The sequence below is a fragment of the Psammomys obesus genome, unplaced genomic scaffold (assembly GCF_907164565.1).
Source record: "Psammomys obesus unplaced genomic scaffold, mPsaObe1.curated_primary_1811, whole genome shotgun sequence".
Taxonomy (NCBI): Eukaryota; Metazoa; Chordata; class Mammalia; order Rodentia; family Muridae; genus Psammomys; species Psammomys obesus.
The window spans coordinates 2,471,213-2,498,667 of NW_026595981.1; the positions used below are offsets into that span (position 1 = coordinate 2,471,213).

Genomic DNA, 27,455 nt, shown 5'->3' on the forward strand with positions numbered 1-27,455 from the left:
TGAACATTTCTTTAAGTGTTTTTCTGCCATTCGATATTCCCCAATTGAGAAACCTCTGTTTAGCTCTGTACCCCATTTTTTAATTGGGTTACTTGATTTGTTGCTGTTTAACTTCTTGAGTTCTTTATATATACTGGATATTAGCCCTCTGTCAGATATAGGGTTGGTGAAGATCCTTTCCCTGTCTGTAGGCAGTTGTTTTGTTTTGATGACAGTGTCCTTTGCTTTACAGAAGATTTTCAGTTTCTCGAGGTCCCATTTATTGATTGTTGCTCTCAGAGCCTGTGCTCTTGGTGTTCTGTTCAGGAAGTTGTCTCCTGTGCCAATGAGTTCCAGGCTCTTCCCCACTTTTTTTTTCTAACAGGTTTAGTGCGTCTGGCTTTATATTGAGGTCTTTGATCCACTTGGACTTCAGTTTTGTGCAGGGTGATAAGTATGGATCCATTTGCATTTTTCTACATGCAGACATCCCATAACTGTAATTTTGCTGTTATAAATTGTAATATGTTTTCCAATGGTCTTTGGTGACCCTACAAAGGGGTTGGTCAACCCCCAAAGGGGTCGAGGCCAGCAGGTTGAGAACCAATTGTCTAGGGCCATCTTCTGAGCCCAACTGCCACTGTCCTCAGGGGTTCTGCTGGGCTTGTTAACTGTTGGTGTTCCCTCATAGAAGGGAGGGTGGAGGGACTCCCACCAGACCACCCCCACACTCCTAACCAGCTATATGCCATTTTGCCCTAAGGAAAGGAGACTAGGGTAAGGGGCTTCATCCATGCTGGTTTTAGACCTTCCAGCGTGACTGTTTTAAGGTCATCCACACTCCTACCCATAACCCCCAAACCATTCCCCTGTAAGCAAGCCTAATAGACTCACCGGTTCCCCAGGCTCAGCTTTGGTGGAATTATCTTTCCATTTGCCATTGAGACCACAGGAGGGAGGGGTAGACTCTGTTGTCTTGCCCAGGGAAGGAATTTTATCTCTTCACACACTGTGCCAGACCTAGGGGGCCATGGACACTCCTCAACAGCCATAACAAGCCAAGGGGTGGCCAGGAGGCAAAGTTCAGCTGTTACACGCAGGGTGCCAAGAGAGATTAGACAGAGGCAGGATGCCTGCCCCCTGCAGCTGCCACAGCCAGGCAATGAGGCCCAGGTCCAGTTTGTGGGGCAGGGCAGGGAAGGAAGCAGAGAGGGCGAGAAGTGTACAGTGCCAGCTCACGTGGAGGTCTCTCAGTTTTGGAGACAACCTTTTAAACCTGACCCTCTTGGCACCGAGTTAAAAAGCAGGTACCCACCATACCCGTGTGCTCCCCTGGATGTTAGCTCTTTTTGCAAAAGGCTCGGTGTTTGAAAATATCCAAAACCAATGGGTTGAGGCGATCATCTGCTAAAAGCCACATCTCTTCAAGGAGGCAAACGGACAACCACCCAGACATCAGGATGACAGTTATGGAAGGATCATGGAAAGAAGAGTCCTCCAGTCATCATGGACATTTGTCTCAGCAAAACCTTTTCAACACCTGGTCTTTTTAGAGTCTAGTGTCTTCTGAGAGTTAGCACAGAAAAAGAGTGTTGCTCACTGAGCGGGTCTGCTGACCTGGGGAATTGTAGCCAAGGTGAAAAATCCTGTCGGCCCCAACTCCCCCACATAAATCTATCCTCCACAGGAGGAGGCTTGTTTTTCTCCTGGCTTTCATGCTAAGGAAAATCCCAGCAACAGACTTGCTACTTTTAGCCATCTCTTGCCGCAAGAGCAGAGTGCACTGGGCAGAGCTCAGGGCCTTTTGTGAGGAAAGGGCCGAGCAAGCGGCAGCAGCAGCTGTCTGTCAGAGGGCTCACCTTCGTAAAGGCATTGTTGCCTTGGCCAGGGTGGCCTGGCTGCTAGGGAGGGTGCGAGGGGCCGGGGGAGGCCGCACTCTAAGTCAAGTGATAGAAGCATTTTCTTTGACTTCATTGCAGTCCGCCAGACTCATAAGCAAATGTAACAAGTTTGGCCTCTTGTCAAGCACCTGGTTAAGTCTTTGCAATAACAAGGCTATCAAATTCTAAATGATTACTTTTAAGCAAAATTAGTGATTTTTTATTTTCCTTATTTCTTAACCAGGAAGCTTGAGTTAAAAGATTCTGTGGAACTAGTGTTAAGATTTGACATTAAGTAGCCCTCAGGAGCTGTGGACATGGCTCCGTGGTAGAACTTGTCTAACTTGCACAAACCCTGGGTTCTATTCCCATCTGGCAAACAAGCCCTCAACACTCAAATCCTTTTACCACCCAATGATTGGGCAAAGCTTCCTGGCTGTGAAATGGAAGGCTACCCACAGGAAGTTGCGGTGTTGTGTTTGTGTTTACTTGGGAGTGTGCACACAGTGGCTCATAATGGTCAGGATCCTCAAGGAGAGGCAGGTGGCGCTTCAGACGCCATGTTAGGGGGCGTGGCTGCAGTGCTGAGACAGGACAGAGTGGAGCTCGGGGCTGCTGTGTGAAGCCAGGCTTCCCCTGGAGTGAGGCAATGCTCTGGCTGGCTTAGCAGTTACACAACGAGAACATGGAGCTAGCATCAGTGCATTTTACAAGGCCAAACTTCAACGTGGATTGTATCATTATACTATCAGTTTATTGACTTTTGTGGTGCGGGACTCAAAGCTCAGCAAGTGCTGTATGGCTGCGCCAAAGGCGGCCCTGACAGTTTTATCTTCAAAACATGGGTTAAGAACATCTCAGGGCCTGAGAAATGAGGTAATTTTTATTTTCTGGAGAATCAAGTTCAAAAAGTCATTTAAGGAGGAAGAGGACATGGTTTCTGACTAAAATACACACTTTAGACTTTCATCATAACCCCTGACATTTTATATTCTCCTTTATGTAAAAAAACGTGTATGTTATCTGCATCATGTATATGCCCAGTACCCAGAGGACAGAAGAGAGCATGACACAGCTGTGAGCTGGCATGTAGGTGCTGGGAATTGAACCCAGGTCCTCTGGAAGAGCAGCCATTTCTTCAGCCCTCTCCATTCTTGAGCCCAAACATCACCCATCTGTTCATACAAAGGCCTGCAGCATTCTGAGAAGTCTGTGTAGTAGTGAGATCACAAGCCCAAGAGGCTCAAGATTATCTTGCCAGTACAGATAACTACAGCCACGGCTATTTAGATATTTAATTTATTAAATTATATAACAAAGTTTCTTCTATACAGTCAGAAAATGCACATTTAGATGAGAACAAAAATTAAGTACAAATACAATAATATTGGTTCCAAGAAGCTATTTTAAAAGCAAAAAATTAGAAAGTGCATTTGGAAAAGAAGAGATTAAAAAGAAATCTGTATTGGCATTTTTCATGAGGAATCATCTTCCATCCGGATAAATGTGATTAGAACTGATTCTCTCCATCTCTGAAAGTTACTAGGAGATGGTACAAATATTTTGGTACGATGATTTTAGGTCATATATATATATATTTTTTAAAAGATCCCTTGAGACACGGCTCAGCTGTCCCAGCGTCTCCCCCAGATTATCATGCTCAGACCTTGCTTCTTGTTGCAGATCACCCCGAGAAAGGGGCATTCGGGCACACACAAGAATGGACGAGTTTGAGACCACAGTGGGAAATTTTACATCTTTTTGGAGACAAGGCCAAATAATGACTCCTACTGTAAAAGGAGAATAGCGCACATTCAATCATTTGAGAAGGTACGTTTGCTCTGTCACATTTGCTACAGATGACTTGGGCACAGTCATTTATCTCAACAACCTAACATTACAAGTCAAGTACTCAATGAATTTCCAAAAATCTTATCTAGACAAAGATGGAAGATAAACTATTAGATTGGGCCTGTTCTTAGAAGCCACTCCCTCAGGCGATGAGACAGGGCAGTAATGGAGTAAAGGTCAAGGTACCTCAACTCTACAGGGCCCAAGGTCACTGTGTCAGACCAGCGAGTATGCTTTCCATTCACATGCCCACAGCCAACATGGAAGCACTCAGGTTCAAGAGAAGGTCTTCCTTACCTGTCCCCATGGTGATCTGAATACACACATCTAATCTGAGGACCAGGAAAAAGAAAAAAAAAAAAAAAAAGACATTCTCAATCAAAGTAAATGTTGGTAGCAAGGAGAAGGAAAAACAACAGGTGAGGAGTGTGGGTGGCAGAGAACCCTTCGGCATGATTACAGACCACATGGCCAGGCTGGTGATCACCACGCCTGACCTCAGCAACAATGTGCTGCACATCCTCACTAAGTCACTGGTGTACCAAAGACAAACTGGAGAAATCTGCTGTCTGGAGCCAGGCTTGGTGGTACGTATCAGGGAGCAGCAGTCCAAAGTTCTTAGGAGGCTGAGGCAGGAGTTCAAGGCCAGCCAGGGCTAAACCGTGAGATGCTCTCAAGACGAACACTTGAATTCCAAGACTTTAACCTAGAATTTTCTGTTGTTTCCATTTTTCATATTTTTTTTAGCGAAGTGGGAAGTTCTGAATGGTTACTAAAACTAGTTTTCAAAAGTATTCTATAAAAAACAATGGCTAAGGAAACAAATCTTTCCTAAGAAACATTTCATTGGGAATCACAAATCAAAAAATCCTCTTACCTCAGGCTCTGACCAGAAATTCTTAACAGCCAACTCCTAAGCCTGAAAACTGGGTATGTAAGGATAGCCCAAAATAAGAGAAATAAACTTGAAAAAAAGTTGAATGTCTTAAAACTGAAGTTCCAGTTGGCAATCACAGGGTCCCATGCAGGGCGGAACCGGAAGGGGAGGGCAGCCCCCCTCTGGGCAGCACACTGGGAGGTTAGTCAGACTCCTGTCCCCAGCACCTACAAGCAACATAATTGTATGTGTTCATCTGAGCACTGCCTCCTGGCGAAAGTCCACCTGCCTTCAGCTGCTGTGCTGTGGCCTAGGGCAACGAGCCAGGCCATGTCCTAGCTTAGGATCATTCATCAGCTTTAGTGACTGAAACAAGTAAGCAAACCAGTAGAAAAGACTGGCAGTATATTTAAATAAATAACTTTATTTACGATACTTCAGATTTTTATATAAGCCCACTATAGAACAACCAAAGTCCCATAAAGTCTAGCTGAGGCACAACCGCCAATCAAGGCCCTTTGAAAAAAATCAAAGATAATAAAGTGTCAGGGAAGAGAAGTTCTGTTCTCCCAAAGAGACTTTAACAAATCAAATTCCCTGATTCTTAAGGTCCACAGAGGGGATTTAATTTCCTTTTAAGGACATGCCCAGTCAAGAAGCTGATTAACCCATATTTAGAAAAATAAACCCCATAATTAAGAAAAATATATCAAATGCCTTTCATACCCAGAATGTACTAACACTTCAACAGCAGAATGACCTCTTGGTCAGCCTGCCCACGAGCGGCACCACCCTCACACCACGGTGTGGGGAGCTACACTCTACTATCTCACTGCCACGGACAGTGTGCCTGAGGACATCCCGGTGGGGCCAGAGCCTTCTCTCTCCGTAAGCACACACTGGAGGTCTTTAAAATATCCGCTGGTGCAGTAAGACGTTACCAATTTACCGATGCTGAGATACAGCTAACCTGAAAAGCATTACAACTCTGTCACTGTCCAGGTAGCAGTCAGGTGTAGGTAGGAGGCGGGCACAATATACCTCAATGGTGACACCGTGGCATGGCCTGCGAGTAGGGAGGGGCCTAACAGAGGAGGAATGAATAGATGTGCACAGGGCAGGGTTCCAGTGCCATCAAGCTCGGTCCCTCCCTCAGGTCCTGGGGTTAATCTTCACATGGTGAGGGACCACTAGGGCAATGACAGACACTGGCTGTTTGTCACTGAAATGCAGTTTTATCATGTAGAAGCAAATATTAACCCAATGGAAGAAATAATAAAGCAACGACCAGCTCCTTTTACAAGGCCTGCCATTCTGATGTATTCAGTTGTACAGCTGACCCATGCTCAGGGCTGAAGAGAGAAGACACCCTTTCTCAGTGCTTTCCATTTCAGACCTCAACATGAAGCTGGCCTATCAACTCTTACAGATTCGGTGGGAAATGGAACTTTTCTTGACTGCCAAGAGTTAGGGACACAGAATAGAATCCAAGTCACAGCTGATTTCTCATCACAAATGTTAAATAAAAGGACAAGAATTATTTTTATTTACATCCAATCTCGTGGCTGAAAGCAATGCCATCTTTGGATGTGGAGAGCCTGGTGCTGTGAGGAGTCCAGCTTTGAGGCCTGCTGGTCATCAGGCTTCCCCAGTCACCGAAGCCCAGGTTTGGCTTCTGCTTGCTTACCTCCTAGAGAGAAACAAGCAACTGAAACCTTTTGTTGTTGTTGTTTTCAAAATTAAAAACAGAGTAATGTGTATTAGAAAAGACAGCAGAGAAAAACTGTGGCTTCAGCTCAGTCCGACCAGGTCAGAGCCATGGGTGCAGTTGAGAATTCATCTGGCTGGCGGGCTCACGGCCAGGACAAGCTTTCCTTCCTACATTCCCCACTCCAGGTCAGGGCTTGAAGGTGGTGGGCAGAGTCCTGGGAGCATCCTCTCAGTGGAACGCATACAGCAGCAACAGGATGGTACAGATGCCAATGACACCTCCAAGGATGAGCGAGTCTCGTCGTTTCCTAAGGTTGATCCTTTGTATCAGGCTGTTCACAGCAGGAAAGCGGTCTTTGGGAACCTTGGTTAAGGTCACACTTGTGAGAAGCCTCTTTAGAAAAGTCACAGCAATGACAAACAGCCATCAGTGACAGCAGTTACAAACAGCAAATGATCAGACAGTGTGGGAAGAGAAGAGCAACACACTCTCCCATACTCAATCCACCCAGTCCGTGTAAAGTGCACAAGAACAATGGAAGAAAATCAGTGGAGAAAATAAAGATGGCTGCTGGAGTCCACCGGGGCTTCTGGGTTTCAGCATGGGTGGGTTTGCGGGGCGGGGTGGCCTAGCACTCACCTACTTGCTCCTTTCCCTTTCCTGTCCATTGCCCCCCCCCCTCAGAGACAGGAGTGCTAAAGAAAACCTGATTCTCTGCACCCTAGAAAGGAACCCTTGGACTCATGCAACTGGGTCCTAATGAATAATTAACAATTTTAGATTTACTGTAGCAGGAAAATGGGCTAAATGTTATAGTTGCTCTATTATGAGAAAGAGAGCGAGAGAGATTGAGAGAGAGCTGGGCACGGTGGCTCACGCCTGTAATTATAGCACTCAAGGAAACTGAGGCAGGCGGATCTTTGTAAGTTCAAATCCAGCCTGATCTACACAGTGAGGCCAGGACTAGGAAAAAAAGGGGGGGGGTAACTGCCAGGTGGAGGTGGCTCATGGAGGCTCACTGAGTTTGAGGCCAGCCTGTACTATACAGTTCCAGGACATCGAAGGCTGTCTCAAAACAAACAAACAAACAAACAAACAAACAAAAAGGGGGAATTAGGAAGTTTCAAATTTGACTTTGGTAACATTCTACCACATCTTAGTTATATGTGGAGTCATGAGCACACTCACTGTAGGCGTAGACCACAGTCGCACTGTTCCACACTGCTGGAAAAATGGCCTTTGTTGATAAAGACATCACATCAAGTTCAAAAGGAGCAATGACCACACCCTCCTTGAGAAATGTCAGTTGTTCCTCTCTGTGACTCTTACGTCTGCTTGTGTATTCACAGATAGTACATATCTTTTTTTTTTTTTTTTAAGATTTATTACATATACAATGTTATGTTTGCATGTACACCTGCAGGCCAGAAGAAGGCACCAGATCTCACTATAGATGGTTGTGAACCATCATGTGGTTACTGGGAATTGAACTCAAGACCCCTGGGAGAGCAGACAGTGTTCTTCTCAACCTCTGGGCCATCTCTCCAGCCCGACAGTACATATCTTACAAATTGGATGATCATGACTCTAGAATTTCTTCAATATCTAGAATATATGAATACATACTACTGGCATCAGTATATTTATGAATGGAGAAAAAAAAAGGATAACTGACAGAGAAACAGTTTTTAAAGTCAGGATCAGGACATGCGTATCAAAGCGACAAGCCTTTTACAAAGTAAAAAACTGCCCACAGAAACAATCCTTCACTTTTCCTTGTCCAGTGCAGGAATAAACAAACCCTTTGGTGGCATAAAATGTTAGCACGAGGGGCTAGAGATAGCCAAAGGGACTCTGCTAGCTTGAGCGTGGCCAGCACGGCTCTGGCAGGCCTCACCCTTCTTCACATTCCCTCTGCCTTGCTAAAAACTGTTAGAATACTTCCCTGAAGCTGGCCACCAAGGTCTACTCCTTCATCTGGCCACGTCCTCCTCCTGAGACTGACTACCAAGATCTAGCTATCGAGGTATTTAGGTCCTGCAAAAGCCCCCTTTGGCTCACCTAATTAAAATTGAACACCTCATCCTAACCCGGGTTTGCCTTGTACCTTTATAAACTGCCTCTTTCCTGTGGGCCACGTCTGTCTCCTATCCAGACACAGTCCTTTGTCCCCGGGACAAGTATCCCTACCCCGCTGCTGTTTCCCTCCCCTTCTCCCTCATCTTCTGTCTCCCATCTTTCTCTTACTTCCTGCCTGTCTCTGGGACAAATGCATCTCCTTTGTTCTAAGAACTTGGTCTTGGGGTCCTGGCCCTACTTTTCCTCTCACAGCTCAGAGGTTAAGAGTGTTTGCTGCTCTGCCAGAAGACTCAGGCTCTGTTTCCACAACCCACACTGGGCAGTTTACCTTAAATCCTACACTCTCTTCTTGGCTTCTGTGTTCATCATGCTCACACACACCTGCACACGCACACACATGCGAACACACACACACACACACACACACACACACAGAAAAGACCTGCGAGGAGAGGAAGGAGACCCTGGGAAACAGCAGTCCTGCTGACAGTCACACTGATATAAGACCCAGGTCTGAACATTTGGACGCCAGGCGCTCTACCACTGCAGCCATCTTTTAGGCCCTGAGCACACGTTCTTTTGGAATGATGCGTGCTCGTCTGCAGCAGGCACTGTGCTTGACTTGGGAAAACTGCTCCTTTAAGAAGACTTGGAGTTTAGGGGACACATGCACGAAACATAGTGGGAACAAATTTGAGTGGACAATTTGGTTTTAACCAGTATGTAAAATAATCCCACTCTCCAGTGCTATTTCTCTTTTATTTTTGAGAAAGGGTTTTACTTTGCAGCCCTGGCTGGTCTGGAACTTGCTTGTAGACCAGGCTGGCCTCGAAACTCAAGAGATCTGCCTGCCTCTGCCTCTGGGATTAAAAAGGAACGTGCTACCGCACCTGGCTTCTATTTTATTTCTTATTAGTTCTATGACTTACGCAAAGTACACTTTTGTATTCACTAAGTTGCCTCTGCTCTTGCTGGTGACCAAGCTTATAGTTTATAATAAATATACACCAGCTTCCTTTGAGGCTGAGACCGGAGGATTACCTGAGAACCCGAGTCTAGGACTTCTTACTAGCCTGAGTGCTGTTTAACAGTCTCCTCTGAGATTGAAACACTCCAGTCTGCAGGGAAGCTCCTTATGTGGGAGGTAAACAACTCAAAACAGCCTCAGGAAGTCCCTGAAACTGACCAGATCCCTTCGGGCCCTCCCTGTATAACTAACATGCAGAGACTCAAATAAACCAGTGGCAAAGACCTTCTTGAAACCAAACCAGTAACCTACAAGAGGTTTAGACCAGTCACTTGACAGGAACAGTCACCCAGCCGAGCTGCCTGCTGGTTGTGCAGCATGCTGCAGGTTCCCTAGCTTTCGTGGGCGGTCACTCCTCCTGGGTGAGCCTCGGTGATGCAGCTTGTCTGAGTCATTTCTGCTCCTGTAAGTAACCACAGCAAAGCTCACTGGTTCCCAAGGGGCACTTTAGTGGTGTCTGCACTTTGGTCTGTCATGGTCTCCCTGTAGGAGTGAGCAGATGAGTGTGTTGTACCGCCCCAGGAATGACTCACTCCGTATTGACCTGTATGTGAGTACTGGAGATTCAAACTCACACTGGGCGACAAAGAGGTATCACTAGGGATGGGGGTTGGGGGGGTGGGTATGATTTGACTTGATGGAGAATGTACTGGGTCTGGGGAGATGTTCAGTGGGCGAAAGTGCTTACTATAAAAGCACATGGAACCGAGTCTCCAGAACTCACATAGAGTGCCAATGTATAGTGCAAGCATCTGAAACCCTGGTGCTCCTGTGGGTAGATGGAAGGCAGAGACAGGCTTAAGGGCCAGCCGCTAGCCTGGTGTAAGTAATGGGACAACAACAGAAATCCTGTCTCAAACTAGGTGGAAGATGACGGCCAGCATCTGAGGTTGTCCTCTGACCTTGACATGTGTGCCATGGAAACATGCAATGCACACAAAGGAAAAAAATCATGGGAATTTAAAATATGAATCTTCAATTTATATAAGACATACTTCCAGTAGATCTGGGCCAGGCCACTTTTCTGAGCCTGGTTTTTTTTTATCTGCAAAATAAAGTTCCTGCCTTCTCCCTTTTATGGGCATGCAGAATGAGCTATGAATAGAATTATGCTGTAAAAACTGTACAGCACTGTGTGAGCTATGAGTGGTTTGGGATGTGTAGTTTTTACACTTGACTAATAAAATGCCAGGGATATCCGTTTTCTCAGGCAAACAGAAATCAGGAGGCAAGAGCCCTTAAATTACTGTGGGCCAGATGATACTCAGCTTTTGAAAATCCTGAGTCTTTCCTCACAGTCATCCGAGCATCTCTGATGCAATCCTATTTCAAGCTGAGAAGCTAAAAACGAAAGAAGTAGAGGTCACACTAACAGGGAGACTACTCTGACCTGGGTGTCAGTCACCACAGTCCACCAGCAGGTACAGCACCCCTGCAGCGACCTTCCAGGAACCTGTAACTGGCCTGTCCTCCCAAGCGGCAAATTCAAGCACAGTGTGGGCGTGGTTGAGAACAACACAGGAGGGAGTACTAACACGGAGCCAGAGCTTTCAAGGACAAAATAATTTTGTGAGCAATTTTACACATCTAAATCTAATTAACTCTCTGGTGTGCTGTCCTCTAGAAGTGGTGTTAAACATGAGTTCAGGAAGTCCTCACATGATGAGATTGCTTAGCGGCCCTACTGCTGCCAATGATGGTGACCTAAACCCTATCCCATAAAACAGAAAACAAAACAGAACAAACCCTTCACCTCAGCAACACAGTTCAAAGAGGATACTGGCCAAAGTGTTCATTTTGCTGTGAATTGACTTGAGCATTCCTCTCTGTGAAGTCATATTTTCTTTTGTTGCCATAGCAATGCTTCAAGAGGAGAAAAAAGAAACAGTTGAGTTGGCACTGGAGAACTACGTTGCTCAAGTCTTCACACCTCTAAAAGCAAACAAAACTCCTGTGAGCAACCAATCCTGGAATTATCTTTTTCTGACTTAACCCAATGAAGCCTTGTTAGGAGTTATCTTGAGTTTTCTTCAAAGTAACAAGGGAAATGCAACATTGAGACAAATCATAGATTGCAAAGCTTCTTCAATGGCTTTAAAAAAGGACCAACTACTAAAATAATTTTAATCAGTAAGAGGAAAGCAAAGAATTACAACCATTAAAAAAAAATCACAAGCATAAAAACAGAGCCCAAGTGTACAGCCCTGCTCAACCAGCTCTAAACACACAAATGAGGTTTCAAAATCACATGAGAGTCACCAGGCAGACCTCGGGGTTCACTGAAAACGCTGAGAGGGGAAAAGCTGCTCTTTTATAAAATGTAGCCTCTTCATATGACAACACTGATGGCCTGTTGAGAATATGAGTTATCACCTTTGCTATCACCTCCATGATCATATATTTTCAAGTTTTATTGCCCCGGATGTTAGAATCCTAGAGAAGAGGGTCAGTGTCCACTGTTACAGCAACACATTAGGAGTGCTTTAGATAGTAATAAAAAAATGAAAAGAGGGATTTTGGTAGACATGATTAAGAATCATTGTACACGTTTGAAATAGTCAAAGAATAAGAGACAATCTAAAAATTATTTTAAAAAGAGTCATATAAGCTGGGTTTAGTGTTGCACCCCTGTAGTCCCATTACTCCGGAAGGCCGAGGCAGGCTGATCTCTGTGAGTTCAAGACCAGCCTGGTCTACAAAGCGAGTCCAGGACAGCCAAGGCTGTCCTCACACTGGGGAAAGGACTGTCTTAATCTTTGGTTCCCTTGAGAGCTCTAGGCCAGACAGCCGCAAGTTAGAGCCTATGGGTACCTTCTCAAGGAGAGACCCACAAGACAGCAGGGGCCTGGGGACCTGCGAGTCCAGGGCGCAGTAAGGGGCTCAGTTTGCCTTGGCTCTTGTGCTTGCAGAATGGCTTGGAGACTGAGGGCTTCCAGGCTGGCTACTGGTGAGATGCTCAGCTCCTGGGCGGGGCAGTTCACTAGGCCATCCATTGGCAGTAAGCTGCTAGCCTCTCATGGGCAGAGCCTCACAGAACAAACTACCAGGTGTTTTACTGAAGAGATGTCAGAGGGATGACAAATTAATCAGAACTTAATTTCACAACTGAGAAGACAAAAGTATGTAAGGAGATACATACAAGAATATGTATGGAAGCATTTTGGAATTAAAAAAAAGAAAGGCAACAAGAATATCAGAGCACCCCACAGAGCCAATGATAAGCAGAAAAACATAAGATGAATTCAGTCTGGCACAGGCCGCTTAGAAAAACCAAGGAGAAGCTGTTCAAAGAGCTGGTCAGGAAATGGTCACTGAAGATAAAGGAAATTAACACAAGACAGGCAATACATAAAAGGAAGCAGAGGAACAAGAATGAGGCTGTCTTTTACGATGATGGCAAGAAGGACCAGAAAGCTAGCTGTGGGGCTCTGGCCAAGGAAGGCTGAGCAGGTTCTATGCTGCTGCAGCACATGCAGACTGGTGGTCTTGTAAATGTCAGTTCCTTCGTGACACAGCTCCAGACTGTGTCATGAAGATCCTAGAATCCAGGCTATCACTTAGGAGCTGAGGCCTCTGCTGGGATTACAGGCTTGTGTCATTACATCTTGTTCAAAGGATCCTTTGAAAGCAGCAGAAGAAATAGAAATTGATCAAATTCTGCTTGACATTACAACAAAAGCCTTGAATACGTTATAATAGGTTTATGGTCTTACAGAAAGTAATAATTCAAACCTGCACTAAAGACAATCTCTGAACCAACCATACAGACTTCTGTTTAAACCAGTACCATCATTATCTCAGGTGCACTCGGACTCACAAGTGGATAGGCATTAAAAAATTATTTCCTCAAAGCACTTTGTATTCCTTGGAGAATGAATATTATATTAAGCTATCACCTTGTTGTATATGCATGGTTTTCAGTACCACACAGAGTCTATCTAGACATACTCTCCTATCTCATCCCATCATTCGGAGTTGAGCTGAGTGAAATGTAAGCTATTATTTCAAGTTTCAAATACTTAAGAGATAAAACATAAGTTTCATATACTATATAATGCTTTTAAAAACAATAAATCATTGATATACTTACTGGAACTTCAGATTTCTTACCACTGTTATGAACTAAACATAATTACCTACTTAAAAAGATAATTCAGCTTGTATGTACGAGCGAGTGCATTTGTGTGCGTGCGTGCGTGTGTGCTCGTGTCCGTGTGTGCATGCTTATGTGTGCACCTCTGTATGGCTCAATGCACATGCAGAAGTCAGAGGACGGTTGTCAGGGTTGGTTCTCTCTTCCCACAGTGTAGGTCCTGTGGATCTGGGGGGTCAGATCTGGTGCAGACAAATCCTTTGAGCCATCTCACCGCTTCAGCACTGGTTCAGTACAATTGCTCTGGCTCCAGTGTTAGAAGACAAACCAATTTAGTAATCAGTGTGCTCAGTGTTAGTTATTAGTCATGTGACCACGGGCAAATTCTTTCATTTCTTCTTTGATGTGGAGAGGATATGAACGGCTCAATGTCTAGCTCATGAACCTAAAGGCCACAGAAACACATTACCATCTAGTAAATGCCAGTTTCTTAAGAAGGACGACTCGACCTTCTCTAGCAAACAGTGTTGGCTTGATCTGATCATTAAGTGTGCAAATAGCAAAGAAGCAAAACAAAAACTGTTCCTACCTTATTGTTTCTTCTATGAGACGATCAGAGCTGAAAAAATTAAAAATTTTGAATTATTAAACATATTTAAAGGCATTTATTTGTCTAAGTGTATAAACTTCACAGCCATTTCTGTATTTGGAATAATTGAATTTTTTTAGAGCATCTAGAGAAAAATCCTGAACTCTGAAATTAATTCAGACACATGTGAAATAACTTACATTCTGCTTTCATCAGCTTACGTCCTCTCTCTCTCTCACATACACAGAGAGAAAGAGACTGACTCCTTATGATTAAAGTCTGGCTAGTTTTAATAATAGCATCAAGAAGTGAAAGTTTAGTCTAGCTCACTCAGAGCTGTTACCGTTATCCACTCAAAAGATAGTAAGAATTACAATCAACTTGTTGAGACAAGGTGACAAAAGTCGTTTTGATGTCTCTGAGTAGTAGTTTTCAAGCCTCAGGGTGCCTTCCCTAAAAACAAACAACAACGACAACAACAACAAAGAACAACCAAAAAACTAAGCCAGATCCCAGCTCCTAAAACTTTAGAACCCAAGAATGTGAACAAAGACAAAAACTATGCACTTTTGATCTGCAGCCTGCACACATCCAACACCTCATGCCATGGAAGAAACGGCTGTTTCTGGGGAGAAGAGCTTGGTAAGAGGCATCTTTTAACACCAGAGCAAGGAAAAACATTTCCAGACATTGGCATTTATCTGGTGGGTGCAAGCCATGGGGTAGCACAGAAATAAGTATTTACAATTAAGAGTTTAAAAAGTAACAAAGACAGTGAGTAAAAGCCAGATGTCCTGGAACTCATTACACAGACCAGGCTAGTCTAGAACTCGGTGATCTGCCTGCCCCTGCCTCCTGAGTGCTGGGATCACAGGCGTGCACCCCTGCACCTGGCTTACTTCTAAGTATTTTGAGCAAACATTTTGGTAGGTAAAATAAAGACTTTAGAGTCAATGGGTGTGTCTAACTATAACAGAAGTGGGATGCTTCAGCTTCCCTTTGCTCGCTGTTACATGATGCTTTTACAGCACTGGACGGCTGGGGAGGCAGCTCAGTTGGTAGGGTGTGTAAACTGGGTGCAGTGGCCATGCCTGGAACCCCAACACCTGGATGCAGAGGCAGGAGGATCAGAAGCGTAAGGGTACCCTCAGCTATACAAGGAGTTCAAGGCTCACTTGGCATACACGAGACCTTGTCGCCAACAAACAAAAACCCACAAGAAGCAAACAGGACTAGAAACCTTGGAAATCAGATGAATCACAACATTCTATAAAAGAGTGAGAAAGCACTTTCTGACTGTTTTTGAATCCTCTTACATATCGAGTAAGAGCTAGCCAGAATTTGTTTTCTTCCACCTAACCTATGTATGGTCAGGGTTCAATCATGTGGCTGTCTGAACCCTTCTCACGGACCTCTCATGCCATAAAGCTTACAGAAATACCCTAAACAAAAGCTGCCTGCAAGTGCATGAGCCTATGGGTGTGTCCTCCCCTGATCAAGGCACTTTAATGCTTCTTGGCTGCTCTGTAGTGCACCATCTCCTTTTGCTGTGATGACTTAAAACTCTGTGTGTGTGCTGAGTGTGCACAGGTCCCGTGGAGGCCACCAGAGCTGTCAGTCTCTGGAGCGGGGAGCTGAAGACAGTCCTCTGGAAAGTGAGAGCTCTGCGTCATGCAGCTCTCTCTCCAGCCCCTCATAATTCTTCACAGACACTACCACATAGCTCAAAGTCTAACTTAAAATCTGTATCCTTATGAAGCATTCACAGATGCAACTGAGTATACAGGAAAAACGAATTTCTCTTCACATTATAACATTATGCCCTCATATCAATTCATTAATAAACTATTTAATGTATTTCAGATACTGTGCTACAGCAGCGGTTCCCAGTCTGTGGGTCGGTCCTGACTCCTGGTGGTCAAACACCCTTTTCACAGGGATTGCCTAAGACTGTCTGCATGATAATATTTATATTATCATTCATAACAGTAGCAAAAGTAGTTTGAAATAGCAACAAAAATAACTTTATGGGTGGGAGTCACCACAAAATGAGGAAGTGCATTAAGAGATCACAGCGTTAGGAAGGTGAGAACCACTGTGCTACAGAGAAAGAAGGGTTTTCACATTAACTCTCATTTAGGACTTTTGAAAATACACTCTCTCAGAGGGTAGCACACTTATTTGTTTACTACTCCTCTAAGCAGCAGGAGCCCCAGGGTAGAGACTGAGTCTGATGCATCTTTGATTCCCCAGAGTCTGGTATAGTACCTAGCACACAGGAGATACTCATTAAATGCTTAATTAATGAACAAATAAACAAGTAACAGAGATTTCTTGCATCAAAAAAATATCAATCAGGTTGTAAGTTTTCCACAGAAGGACATTCACACACATTTTTATAATCATAATCTTATAATAGCTCATTATGACAAAGTACCTCCATTTGAACTGTTCTGTTTAGTAAAGTCATGTACCAGCTGGGTGGTAATGACACACACATTTAATCCCAGCACTCAGGAGGCAGACACAGTTGGATCTCTGAGTCTGAAGCCGGCCTGGTGAGTTCCAGGACAGCCAGGGTTACACAGAGAAACCCTGCCTTGAGAAGAAGAAGAAGAAGAAAAAAAAAAAAAAGCCATGTGCCAAATGAAAATAGGTTTGATTGATTTCACTACTAAACTAACAAGCTCAAAATAAAGGAAAAATGAGCTGTGTATAATAGCTCCTAACTGTTAACCAGTTGTAGGACCTATAAACCTAGTTCTTGGAAGTAGAGGCAGGAAGATCGGAAGTGTAGGGTCATCTTTAGCTAACCAAGTGATTCTGTTTTGCCATCTATTTAAATATTGTAAATAATTGGGTCACCTAGACAAATTAGCTGTAACAGGGAACCTTGAAATACCCCATGAATGGAATGATAAACACAGAATGAAACAACAGCCACCAACTGCCAAACACTGCATAGTTCAAAGCCTGTGCTTACTGACAGTCCCTAGAATTTCTTCAATATACTTGTCAGGTTTCCACTGCTGAGCAGTGCTGTCTGAGGCCTACTGGACTATCGCCATGTCCTTCTTGTTACAATAAGCTGATATCTCTGAAATCATTAGCCAAACTAGGTCTTTTATTCCCTTTAAGTTTTATCTGCCTGGTTGTGTGGTTATAGCAATAAACACACTTTTTACCAAATATGTGTTTTGGAAACATTTTCTCTCTGCCTATGGTGTTTTCTCCTTGGAGTAATTCCTTCACACATGCACACACAAAACCAAAAAATATGTACGCATGTGCACAAATTGTTTCACTGAGTAGCAAATAAGAATGCAGAACCAAGGCTGAGGTAAACTTGCCGTCCATGCGGTGATATGACTATTCGCCAGACTTCCCCGACAGCATATAACATTCACGCCTATTTCAACAAAACTGCGCGAGTTAATAGAATTCCAAAATATTCAAGAGATGGGAGGTCAGATCCTTAAATGACAGGATTCTATATTATTTCGCTCATAGATGCTATACTTGGCCATTACATAACTTGAATTCTATGAGACTTAATAAACAACCTACAATGGAACCATACAGAAAACTTTTAGACTTATTTTTATTATTTTTGATTATGATTATGTGTGCGTGCACATATGCCTGACTGCAGGTGCCTGGAGGCCAGAAACCCTGGTTCTCCTCTACTTGGTGTTATCAGCGGTTGTCAACTGTCTAATGTGGGTGATGGACACTAAAACTGCAGTCATCTGTAGAGCAGTATGCACTCTTAGGTTCTAAGCATCTCTCCTGCCCTACAAAGAACCTTCTGATAGAAGAACATTGCTTATTGTAAAGGTCACTGTATTATATTATTATTATTATTTTTTTTTACAAATGGCCATGGTCCGTTAACAGAAGGTAACGCCAACATTAAAAGTATTTAAATTTCTATTAAATGAAATTGAGGTCTGGGGAAATGCTCAGTCAGCAGAGTGCCTGCTGTTCAGCATAACAACCTGAGTTCCATCCCTAGAACCCACATCAAAATGCAGCGGTGGTGGTGCACTTTGCAATCCTTGTCCTGAAACAGCACGCGCGCACACACAGCATAAGAGAGTTGTCACTGTAGTCTCTTTCTCTTTTAGTACTTACTTTTCTTGTCTTCTGGTTTTGAGCCTAGCCTTCAACAGCTGAGCTATCTATACAGACCTATTTACTTTTGTTAATCTTACTATATTCTCATACACAGAAAAGGCTGACAAAGCCTTGGACATGCATTATCTTAGCAACCCTGTGTAGCCTAGGACACCAGAACCACTGAGGAGCAGCGCAGACACAACAAATCGGAGGACCTGGGCTAAAATCTCTGTGTATTTCAGATCCTCCTATACACTACATGTACAGTGAGATCATGACTCAAAAAGGAAAGAAATATACTGGTGACATGGGCAGATTGGTAGAGGGCATGCATGAAGCTCTGAGTTCAATCCCCAGTACCGCCTTAGGTTGGCATGGAAACACACACCTATAATTTCAGCACTTAGAGAGTACAGGCAGGAGAATCAGGAGTTCAAGATCTTTTAACATGGGTTCATGGCTAGCCTGGGATACACAAGACCCTGTCTCAAAACGAAACAAGCCTATATGAAATATTTCTGCAAAAATCTTTAGACCAAAGGGCTGGAGAGATGGCTCAGTGGTTAAGAGCACTGTCAGCTCTTCCAGAGGTCCTGAGTTCAATTCTTAGCAAGCACACGGCCACTCACAACCATCCGCACTGAGATCTGATGCCCTCTTCCGGCATGCAGGTGTGCATGCAGAGAGATCACTCATACACATTAAATAAATAAATCTATTTAAAAAAAAATCTTTAGACCATACTAACAGTGTGGCTGGTATTTTCAAAATATCAAAACCCTAAACATACCCCTATAATGTCATATGGAAAACAGTTAAAAGGCAATAAAATAATTCTTTCTTCATTCATAGACATGTCAGACCCAAGGCAACACAAATAGATGAATACATTCTCAATAGTATCTCCTAAGTGGTTAATAGAACAGAAAGGTTATCAACTAAATATGTAACCAATCTTATTTAAGATGCTTTGTGCAACAGTCTATATCTGAAAAGTTACCAGAAGTAAAATCACTGCAACTTTAGAAAGCTTTTAACTTTACAAAATGACTTCGCTTCAGTGGCATTCATCCTTATGTAACACAGCTCTCATTCCATTCTGCAAGTGAAAAAAACGAGAAGCCAAGTAATGCGCTTCTCCAAGCAACTGCTCTTTCGGTTCTCTATAAAATCAGGCCATGATGGGTCCTTGGTACAATGAATATAAAAATTTAAAGAAACAACTTACAGGAAAGGCAATGAGGTGTGGGACACATCCCAAAACGTTAGAGTGTGTGTTTAGTAGAAGCTGGACTATTAAACAGTCATGAGGCTCTGACCTATGTCCTCACTGAGTCTTGTTCTGCTAGCACACAGAGACGCCTCTCAGAGACTTATTAAAGAGTTTAAAATTCTCTCTCTGCCTCTGCATGTGTGTGGTGTATGCGTGTACGCTGCCAGAGGAGGGTTCTTCCACCACTCTCTGCCCCTTTCCTCTGAGGTACCAGGGCCCACGCTTGCCAGCTACCTGGTGGCCAGAGCTGCAGTGATCACCCTGTCTGCACGCCCCAGGGCTGGGTCACGGGCACACGTGAAACCACATCTGACTTACAGGTGCTAGGATCTGAATCTAGGTCGTCACAGCTATGCAGCAAGCACTCTTCGCCATGAGCTGTCTCTTCAGCCCCAGAATTTAAAATTTAAAAAGGATTTCATAAGGAATTCATTTTACAAAGCAAAAGATAACTGGTTACATGAAAAATATTTCCCACAGTCTTTAAAGTTAATTTCATATTTATGTGTGTATATTAAATATTCAATAAATTCTTGGAGAATAAGTGAATGAATAAAATGAGTTTTCTACACTAGGGTATAATGTGTATCATTTATGAAAACAAAACTAACAGTCTTGCTTGTAACTGCTGATTTATACAGCAACTAGGTATTAAGTGTTAATGGTACAACCAGGGCTGGAGATGCAAACATGCTATGGCAGACTAATCTCTCTCATCAAGCTATACTCAAGGAGGGTCCAGCAGGGATAGACACAGAGCAAACCCTTACACACTGTCATAGTGCTTTGAGGGAAACAAAAAAAGTCAGCAAGGGTGGTAGCTGAGTTAATAGTTAGAAACGCCCTCCTTGAGGAGTGACAAGTGAGCACAGAGCCTAACCATGTCAATGAACAAGCTATCTGGAAGAGTAAAGTATTAACACAAGCGGATAGAGCAAAAGCACACAGACGACAAGGGACAGAGCTTGGCTTGTCTGGGGAAGAAAACAGGCCCGTGAGGCAGGCAGCTAGGTGCAAAGGGAGGAAGTAATGTGGATGAAACCGTGGAGTTAAGAGTTAGGTAAGATGACCCCACTTGGAGGGAGCTACCAGCCCAGAAACAGCTAATCCATTTGAGGGAATGAGAGTAAGGAGGAATATTAAAGTAAAGCCTCTTTCGGAAGTGGACTAGGGAAGAGGGTCTGCTGAAGCACACTCCACCTATGTTCACGGTTCTAGTCTAGCAGAAAACAGAAGGCCCGAACTGATGCCACCAGCTGCCTGAAGCTTCACCAGAGCCCTGCACATATCACATTCTGTGGTGCTTTTCCAACTCCCCTGGCAAAGAATGATCTGTGCCTCACACTGAGCTGACTGCAGGGAGCCACCTACTGGCCCAGGGATATTCAGACTGCTGACCCTTCACCTACAAACACGTGCACAATTTATACCTGGAAAATCTTACCACAAAGGGACCCTGACCTGGACGGATTCACTGGTGAACTCCACATAATTAAGATGGACACAACACTAAGTCGGCACGTACTGAGAAAAGAAAGAAAGGGACATGTCCCAAGTCACTTAAAAGGGACAGGATTCATCAAAACAGAGCCACACAAAGGTATCTCCAGAACAGAACACTAGATTTTATTCCATAAGGATAATGCAGAATTCCTACATAAATCCAACAGTTACAGAAAAGAAATACTTCATGATCAAGTGGGATTCCAAGTATTCAACACCAGCTTAATGTTTGAAAATGTAATTTATCACATTACAGTAATTAAGGAGAAACAAACAATTGTCCCCCTCAATAGCTACAGTTAATGAATTTAAAAACTGAACCCCGTTCATAATAGCAAAAAGGATCTTGGAAACAATCACCATAATAGCAATGAAAACCATCCTTACACCTAGATCTAAGATCCTGAGTAATATACGCCAATAAAAACCCTGAGGTTGCTTTGTGAGGTGACTGAGCAGAGGGAGGGAAAACACAACACAAGCCATAAATGTTACATGCTACCAGCAACTATAGGAAGTATCCCAGAACAACACATGTCAAACGACAGATGCTAACCCAAAGGAGGGCCAATGATGTAAGCAACAAAGCAACTAGAGTCCTAGACAAGAACCCACTGCATCTGAGTCCATGCTGATGAAGAGACAACTCTTCCACATAGATCTAAAACAAATATAGAGAGGACAAAAACAAAATCGCCAGAACACTGCAGTAAAATCCAGAAATGAACTCAGTGAGAACAGTTTGAGTAGAGAGCATATTTACAGAATCTCCAAGTACCTTGTTTTACATCTATTTGTTGCTGTTGTTGTTCTTAAATCAGGGGCTGAAATGGGCTCAGCAGTTAAGAGCACTTGATGCTCTTGTGAAGAAATTGAATTCAGTTCCCACCACTGACACGATGGCTTACAGCCGTCTTTGTCTGGCAGCCTCTTCAGCTTCTTCGTGTACAAGGCATGCATGCAGTACACATATATGTAGGTAAAACCCTCACACATATAAAAGTACATTTCAATTTAACCTGTGTGTGTACACAGTGTCACAGTGCATATGCAGAAGTCAGAGAGAACTTCCAGAAGTGGCTCCTTTCTTCCACCAAGGTCTTTAGATCGATCTCAGGTCATCAGGCTTGGTGCTAAGTGTCTTTATCCACTGAGTCATTTCTCTGACCCTGTTTCTTTTGGGGGACAAAGTTTCACTCTGTTGTTCAGTCCTGCCTCAAATTTGTCATCTGCACGCTTCAGCCTCACCTACGGATCTCATTATATTCATTACAACAGAAAATACAGTATTACACACACAGTCACAGGGCCAGGGGTGTACAAGCGATAACATGCTTGCCCAACGCTGCAGAAGGACCTCCATTCTATCTTACTGGACGGAAAGTAAGCATTAATCCTACAGCTGCAAAACCAGCAAACTACAATGACTGGCCCGGGAGGACACGCCCACTGATGCGACAGCGGCACAAACAGCGCGGCAGTAACCAACCACTCCCTGACTAGATGTCAGTCCCACTCCGCCAGCTCAACTCTACCTGACATCATGATGGGGCTAAGAGCATTCCGGGTTATAGACTTCAGGAGAGAATTTACTACTATTACTCTGATAAATGGACACAGTAATACTAAACTCCTAGTGACTTATCATTATATCCATGAACTAAGGCTCTGCTCAACGCTCAAGTGAGAGCTTTTGCTTGTGGCAGGTGATGATTAAAACAGACCCAAAACTGGCCAAGATGCAGAGACTAAGAGGCGACAGAATTTCCAGCCCTGAAGGGATCTTCTATATGCCTCTTCCAGAGGCTCAGGCTTGTTGTGGAAGACAAGGAAGAAAAAGTGCAAGAGCCAGACTTGCTTGATGACTACCAACCAGTGTCTTCTGGACGCAGAGGGTAGACACACATAGGGACTCACACAGGCTGTGAGACATGGCAACATCTGTGCAAGCCCAAGCTAGACCAAATTCCAGGTAGTGACAACGAAAGGGTCAGTTTCCTCTACAAGTGTAGCCCACGACAAACAGACCACACTGCGGTGGAAGGTCACATATCCAAGAATATCTGGACTGCACAAACTGATCTTGATGGGAGAAAAAAAGGACACAAAGTTGGGTGGGAAAGGAAGTGGAGGTGGATCTGAAGAGCTGAGGGAGGAGGATGAAATAAGGCCAAACACATTCAGAAACTGTTCTTCCCCTGAGAGTAATGACTACATCTAGTTTCTACATGTTAATGGTCCCTCTAACTCATATCAAGACCCTGTTTCACTCAACTTCCTCCTGCTTCAGTTTTTTTTTTTCACAAGAAAGTTTAAAGAAATATATATAAGGTTCTTTGAAACAAAACCAAGATACAACAATTTCTATTTTCTCATCCTTGTTTTTACAACTTTAGACAAATTGGATATATGTACTTAAACTTTTCCCATAAATAAACTCCTAAAAGATTAATGTAAATAATCAAAATAAAGGTAAAACTTTCTGAAAAATTACTATAAATATAATGTACAATATGTTCTGAAGTCCTGAAATAAAAGTATTAATGTGAATTGTTATTCTGGCATACCTTTTTAAATATCAATATTTTAAGAATATTTTTCATTACATCTTAATTATTTTTGTGTGCACGTGTGTGTATGATTGTGAGCGTGCACATACCACAACACACTTGTGGAAACAAAATGACATCTTGTAGAAATCAATTTCTTTGTGGATCAAATTCAGGTTGTCATGCTTGGTGGTAAGTGCCTTTTACGCTCTGAGCCATCTTGTTGGATTTCAAATAATTTTTTCCTTATGTGTATGTGTTATATACATATACACGTATATGGTGTGTGTGTGTGTGTGTGTGTGTGTGTGTGTGTGTAGAGACCAGAAGACAACCGTGGGTGCAGTCTCATTGCTCACCTCACTTAGAAAGGACTCTTGTCTGCTGCTGTGTAAGGCAGGCTGCTGGCCAGGAACCTCAGATTTCCCCATCTCCTCCCATCTCACTGTCAGAGCACTGACATTACAGACTCAGGCTACCACATCTGGTTTTACATAAGCTTTGGAGATTTGAACTCAGGTCCTCATACCTATGCAATAAGCACTTTACATACACTGAGCCATCTCTCCAGCCCAAATCATTCCTGTTGAAGTAAATTACTATATTTCTGATCTTTAATGGTTTCTACTTTTTTTTTTTGGGGGGGGAGGGGGTGAGACAGGGTTTCTTCCTGGCTGTCCTGGAACTTGCTCTGTAAATCAGGCTGGCCTCGAACTCACAGAGATCAGCCTGTCTCTGCTTGGAAATAAAGGTGTATGCCACCATGCCCAGTGTTTCTTACTTTGAGAGAAGGTCCCACTGCCTACCCTAAGCTGGCCTGGAACTCACTATGTATCTCAGGCTGGCTTTAAAATAGATAGGTTCCTGTCACAGTTTCTTAAATTCTGGAATATATAAGCATGTTACCATGCCCAGCTAACTGTCCTTTTTTGAGGCAATAAATACAGAAACACTAACACAATCTTATTTTTACACTTGGATATAGCACCTTTGGAATAACTCTACTCCAGGAATATACTGATATAGTTCTAGATGCAATGCAAAGTTTTTTTCATGGTCATCTTAATCCAACAACTACCAAGGCTATATAGGTCTACAACTAAACGTTCTCTAGAAGAAACTGCCCCTTGTAATAATCAATAATACTCAACAAATAATAGAATAAGTAGGGCCCCAAAGGATGACTCAGCATGCTGCCACATGGTAGAAGCCCACATGGTAGAATGAGGGAATAGATTCCCAGAACTTGTTCTCTGTTCTATATATATGCAAGTATTTATAAGATTATGGATGGAAGGTAGCCCGGATAGAAATGGTTAAGGTGGGTGGCGTTGGATGGGGGCTGGGAGGTGGTGGATGGAAGGGTCATGAGATAGTGTAGGTAGAAATAGCTGCCCAGCCCAAGGTAAATAAGGCAATTATAAATCTAACAGGTGTCAGTGTCTTATTAATTGTGATAGCAGGTTAAATAATACTGCCATAATAATTACAGGGATAATAATAACATTACTTAGCCCAACACCAATTTTTATTACCAACAACACCCTGCCTTAATGAGTAAAGTGGAAGTGAGAGGCTTATTCCCAATCTCAGGCCTCTATACTATAAATGTAGTACATATATATACATATACATATATATGTATATACACACATACATGTACACAAACATACAAAGAGAGATAATAAAAGTAAAAAACAATACAAAAATAACTAGTTCTAACACTAGAAGAACCTTGACTTCTAAAAAGACCTTAATTGGCCACATGGGTAGTTCATGCATGATTTCAGTCCTCAAAACCACATGTAAGACTTTGGGGTGTGTGTGTATACATGCGTACATGAGTTCTGAGACACACTCTTACTCTGTTGCCCAGACGGGTCTTAAACTGGTGGGCCAAAGCAACATTCTGACTCACCTTCTTAAGTACTGGGATTACAGACATGCACCACCACCCCTCTTTTCATTTTATTTTTATGTATATGGATGTTTTGCCTACATGTGCCTGGTGCTTGTGTAGGCTAGAAGAGGGTATTAGATTCCCTGGAGACTGGAGTTCCAGATGATTGTGAGCAGCCCAATAGATGCTGGGAATTGGGTCCAGGTACTTTGCAAGAGCAGCTATGTTCTTAATCACTGAGCTACTGCTCCAGTCCCTTGTGCCTTGATTTTAACAGTTTATATTTAAAGTGGTGGCCTTTAAAGGCCAATGAATTCAACACCGCCTTAAGCTTAGCAGGCATAAGTAATTAATGACATTCAGTAGCAAATGGCAAACTAATTCCTAACATTTACTATACTCAAGGGCTAACAAGCTGAGCTCAGAGCTAACTATTCTGATCATTAGGTTCTACCACAAAATACAAACGAGAAAAAAAAAGTTCTTTATTTTTTATGGAGAAAAATGATACAGGAGTAGAATGTGGGCTTGTTCTAAAACACATATATACTTAAATCATTTTCTCCTGAAACCTTGTTGTTGTTTGTTTTGCATCTGATATTTGGCCTTATTCCTCTTTATAAAGTTTCTTCAATAAATAAGTGGTAAGAGACCATTCAAACCTAGATTATCATTATTATTACTATGGATACCAATAATAACTTGCAGTAGGGATAACAGCAGCACAGCAGACTGCTGGTTAAAAGGTAAGACAGACAAAAAGCAGAGTGAAATCCTCAAAGGGCAGCTTTAACTTTTGGCTGATGCACTGCCACCCACCCCCACTCAGGTGAAGTCACTGCAGGCTGGCTTCTCACCAGCCAAACCCTTACCCTAATAACCGTCTTTAGGGCTAAATGGACCAGCACAGAGGGGAGCAGGCAGTACTCACTTTCGAAGGTGGTCATGTTCTTTCAAGAACAGTTCAGTTCTCCTATTGTTCACTCCAGACCCGCTTTTATATGACCTACAGCAAAGTCAAGAAAAGGCGAGAACATTTTAGAAGATCCTGCAACATCAGGTTAAGGGACTAACCCGGTGATAGCAAAAGAAAGCAGACTTCTCTCCACAGTCAAGTAAACCACCAGAATACAATTCTTTCATTTCCCTCAAAAACTAGTATCACAGAGGCCAAAGACAAATGTTTCTCCAGCTTAGATCTAGGTTTTTTTTTTTTTTTTTTTAACCAACCCAAGCTTCTTAACAAGGGATCTTACTTGTCCTTTGTGTATTAACTTCTGTATCGTTTTCTCCAGTAGTAGCAAAACTTTGCACATGGGCCAAGAAAGCTGCTGAACTGATGTTATCCTCCACAGCAGCAAGAGCCACTAAGCAGCCGAAGACTGAGGAACACTGCAACCCAACTGTTCAGTCTTGGCACACTTCAGGGCTTCCATGTTGATCAGACACATTAAGATTAACAAAGGCGACCTTTACTTCGATCCACACTCTCCTGCTTTCCACTAATAAATATCAAAAGCATTTTCTTTCTCTCTCTCTCTCTCTCTCTCTTTTTTTTTTTTTTCAAGACAGGACTTCTTTGTGTAGCCCTGGCTGTAGACCAGGCTGTCCTCAAACTTAAGAGATCTGCCTGCCTCTGCCTCCTAGGTGTTGACATTAAAGGTGTGAGCCACACATGGCCTTTAAGAACAGATTTTTTAAAATTCTGAACTCAGAGCACATATACACGTACTAGTTTGTGATGAGTGCATGTCCTAGTTGATAACACAAATGAGACCATGGTAGTATCATTAGATGGTCCAAAATGGGAAAACTGTCTAGGTGGAAACACACCTACCATCTCAGCCCTTGGGAAGCAGAGATCAGAGGTCCACAAGTTTGAACCAGCCTGGCCTACTCCTCAAGAAAACAAAACCAAAACAGGAAATCTTCAGCATCAGATACTCCACAGGACTTACTTTCATCAGTCAAGTTTAGATGTGAAAACTTAAAAACAAATTTTCCAGACTGAGATCACTGTAAAAT

The 27,455-nt window shown here is 43.1% G+C and overlaps 1 protein-coding gene across 3 annotated transcripts in view; it reads right to left on the minus strand.

Annotated features, from left to right (window-relative positions):
* Positions 1 to 3,142: 3,142 nt before the first annotated feature.
* The window catches only part of Gosr1 (golgi SNAP receptor complex member 1), a 36,303-nt gene continuing 11,990 nt past the window's right edge, over positions 3,143 to 27,455 (minus strand). For 2 of the 3 annotated variants that reach the window (XM_055619867.1, XM_055619866.1), the window contains exons 6-9: positions 26,362 to 26,436; positions 14,087 to 14,116; positions 11,185 to 11,267; positions 3,143 to 6,651 (exon numbers count right to left, since the gene is read on the minus strand). In XM_055619867.1, coding sequence (XP_055475842.1) covers positions 6,527 to 6,651; positions 11,185 to 11,267; positions 14,087 to 14,116; positions 26,362 to 26,436 — 313 coding nt within the window. In that variant the 3' untranslated portion in view covers positions 3,143 to 6,526. The other variant, XM_055619868.1, reaches the window with a different exon arrangement.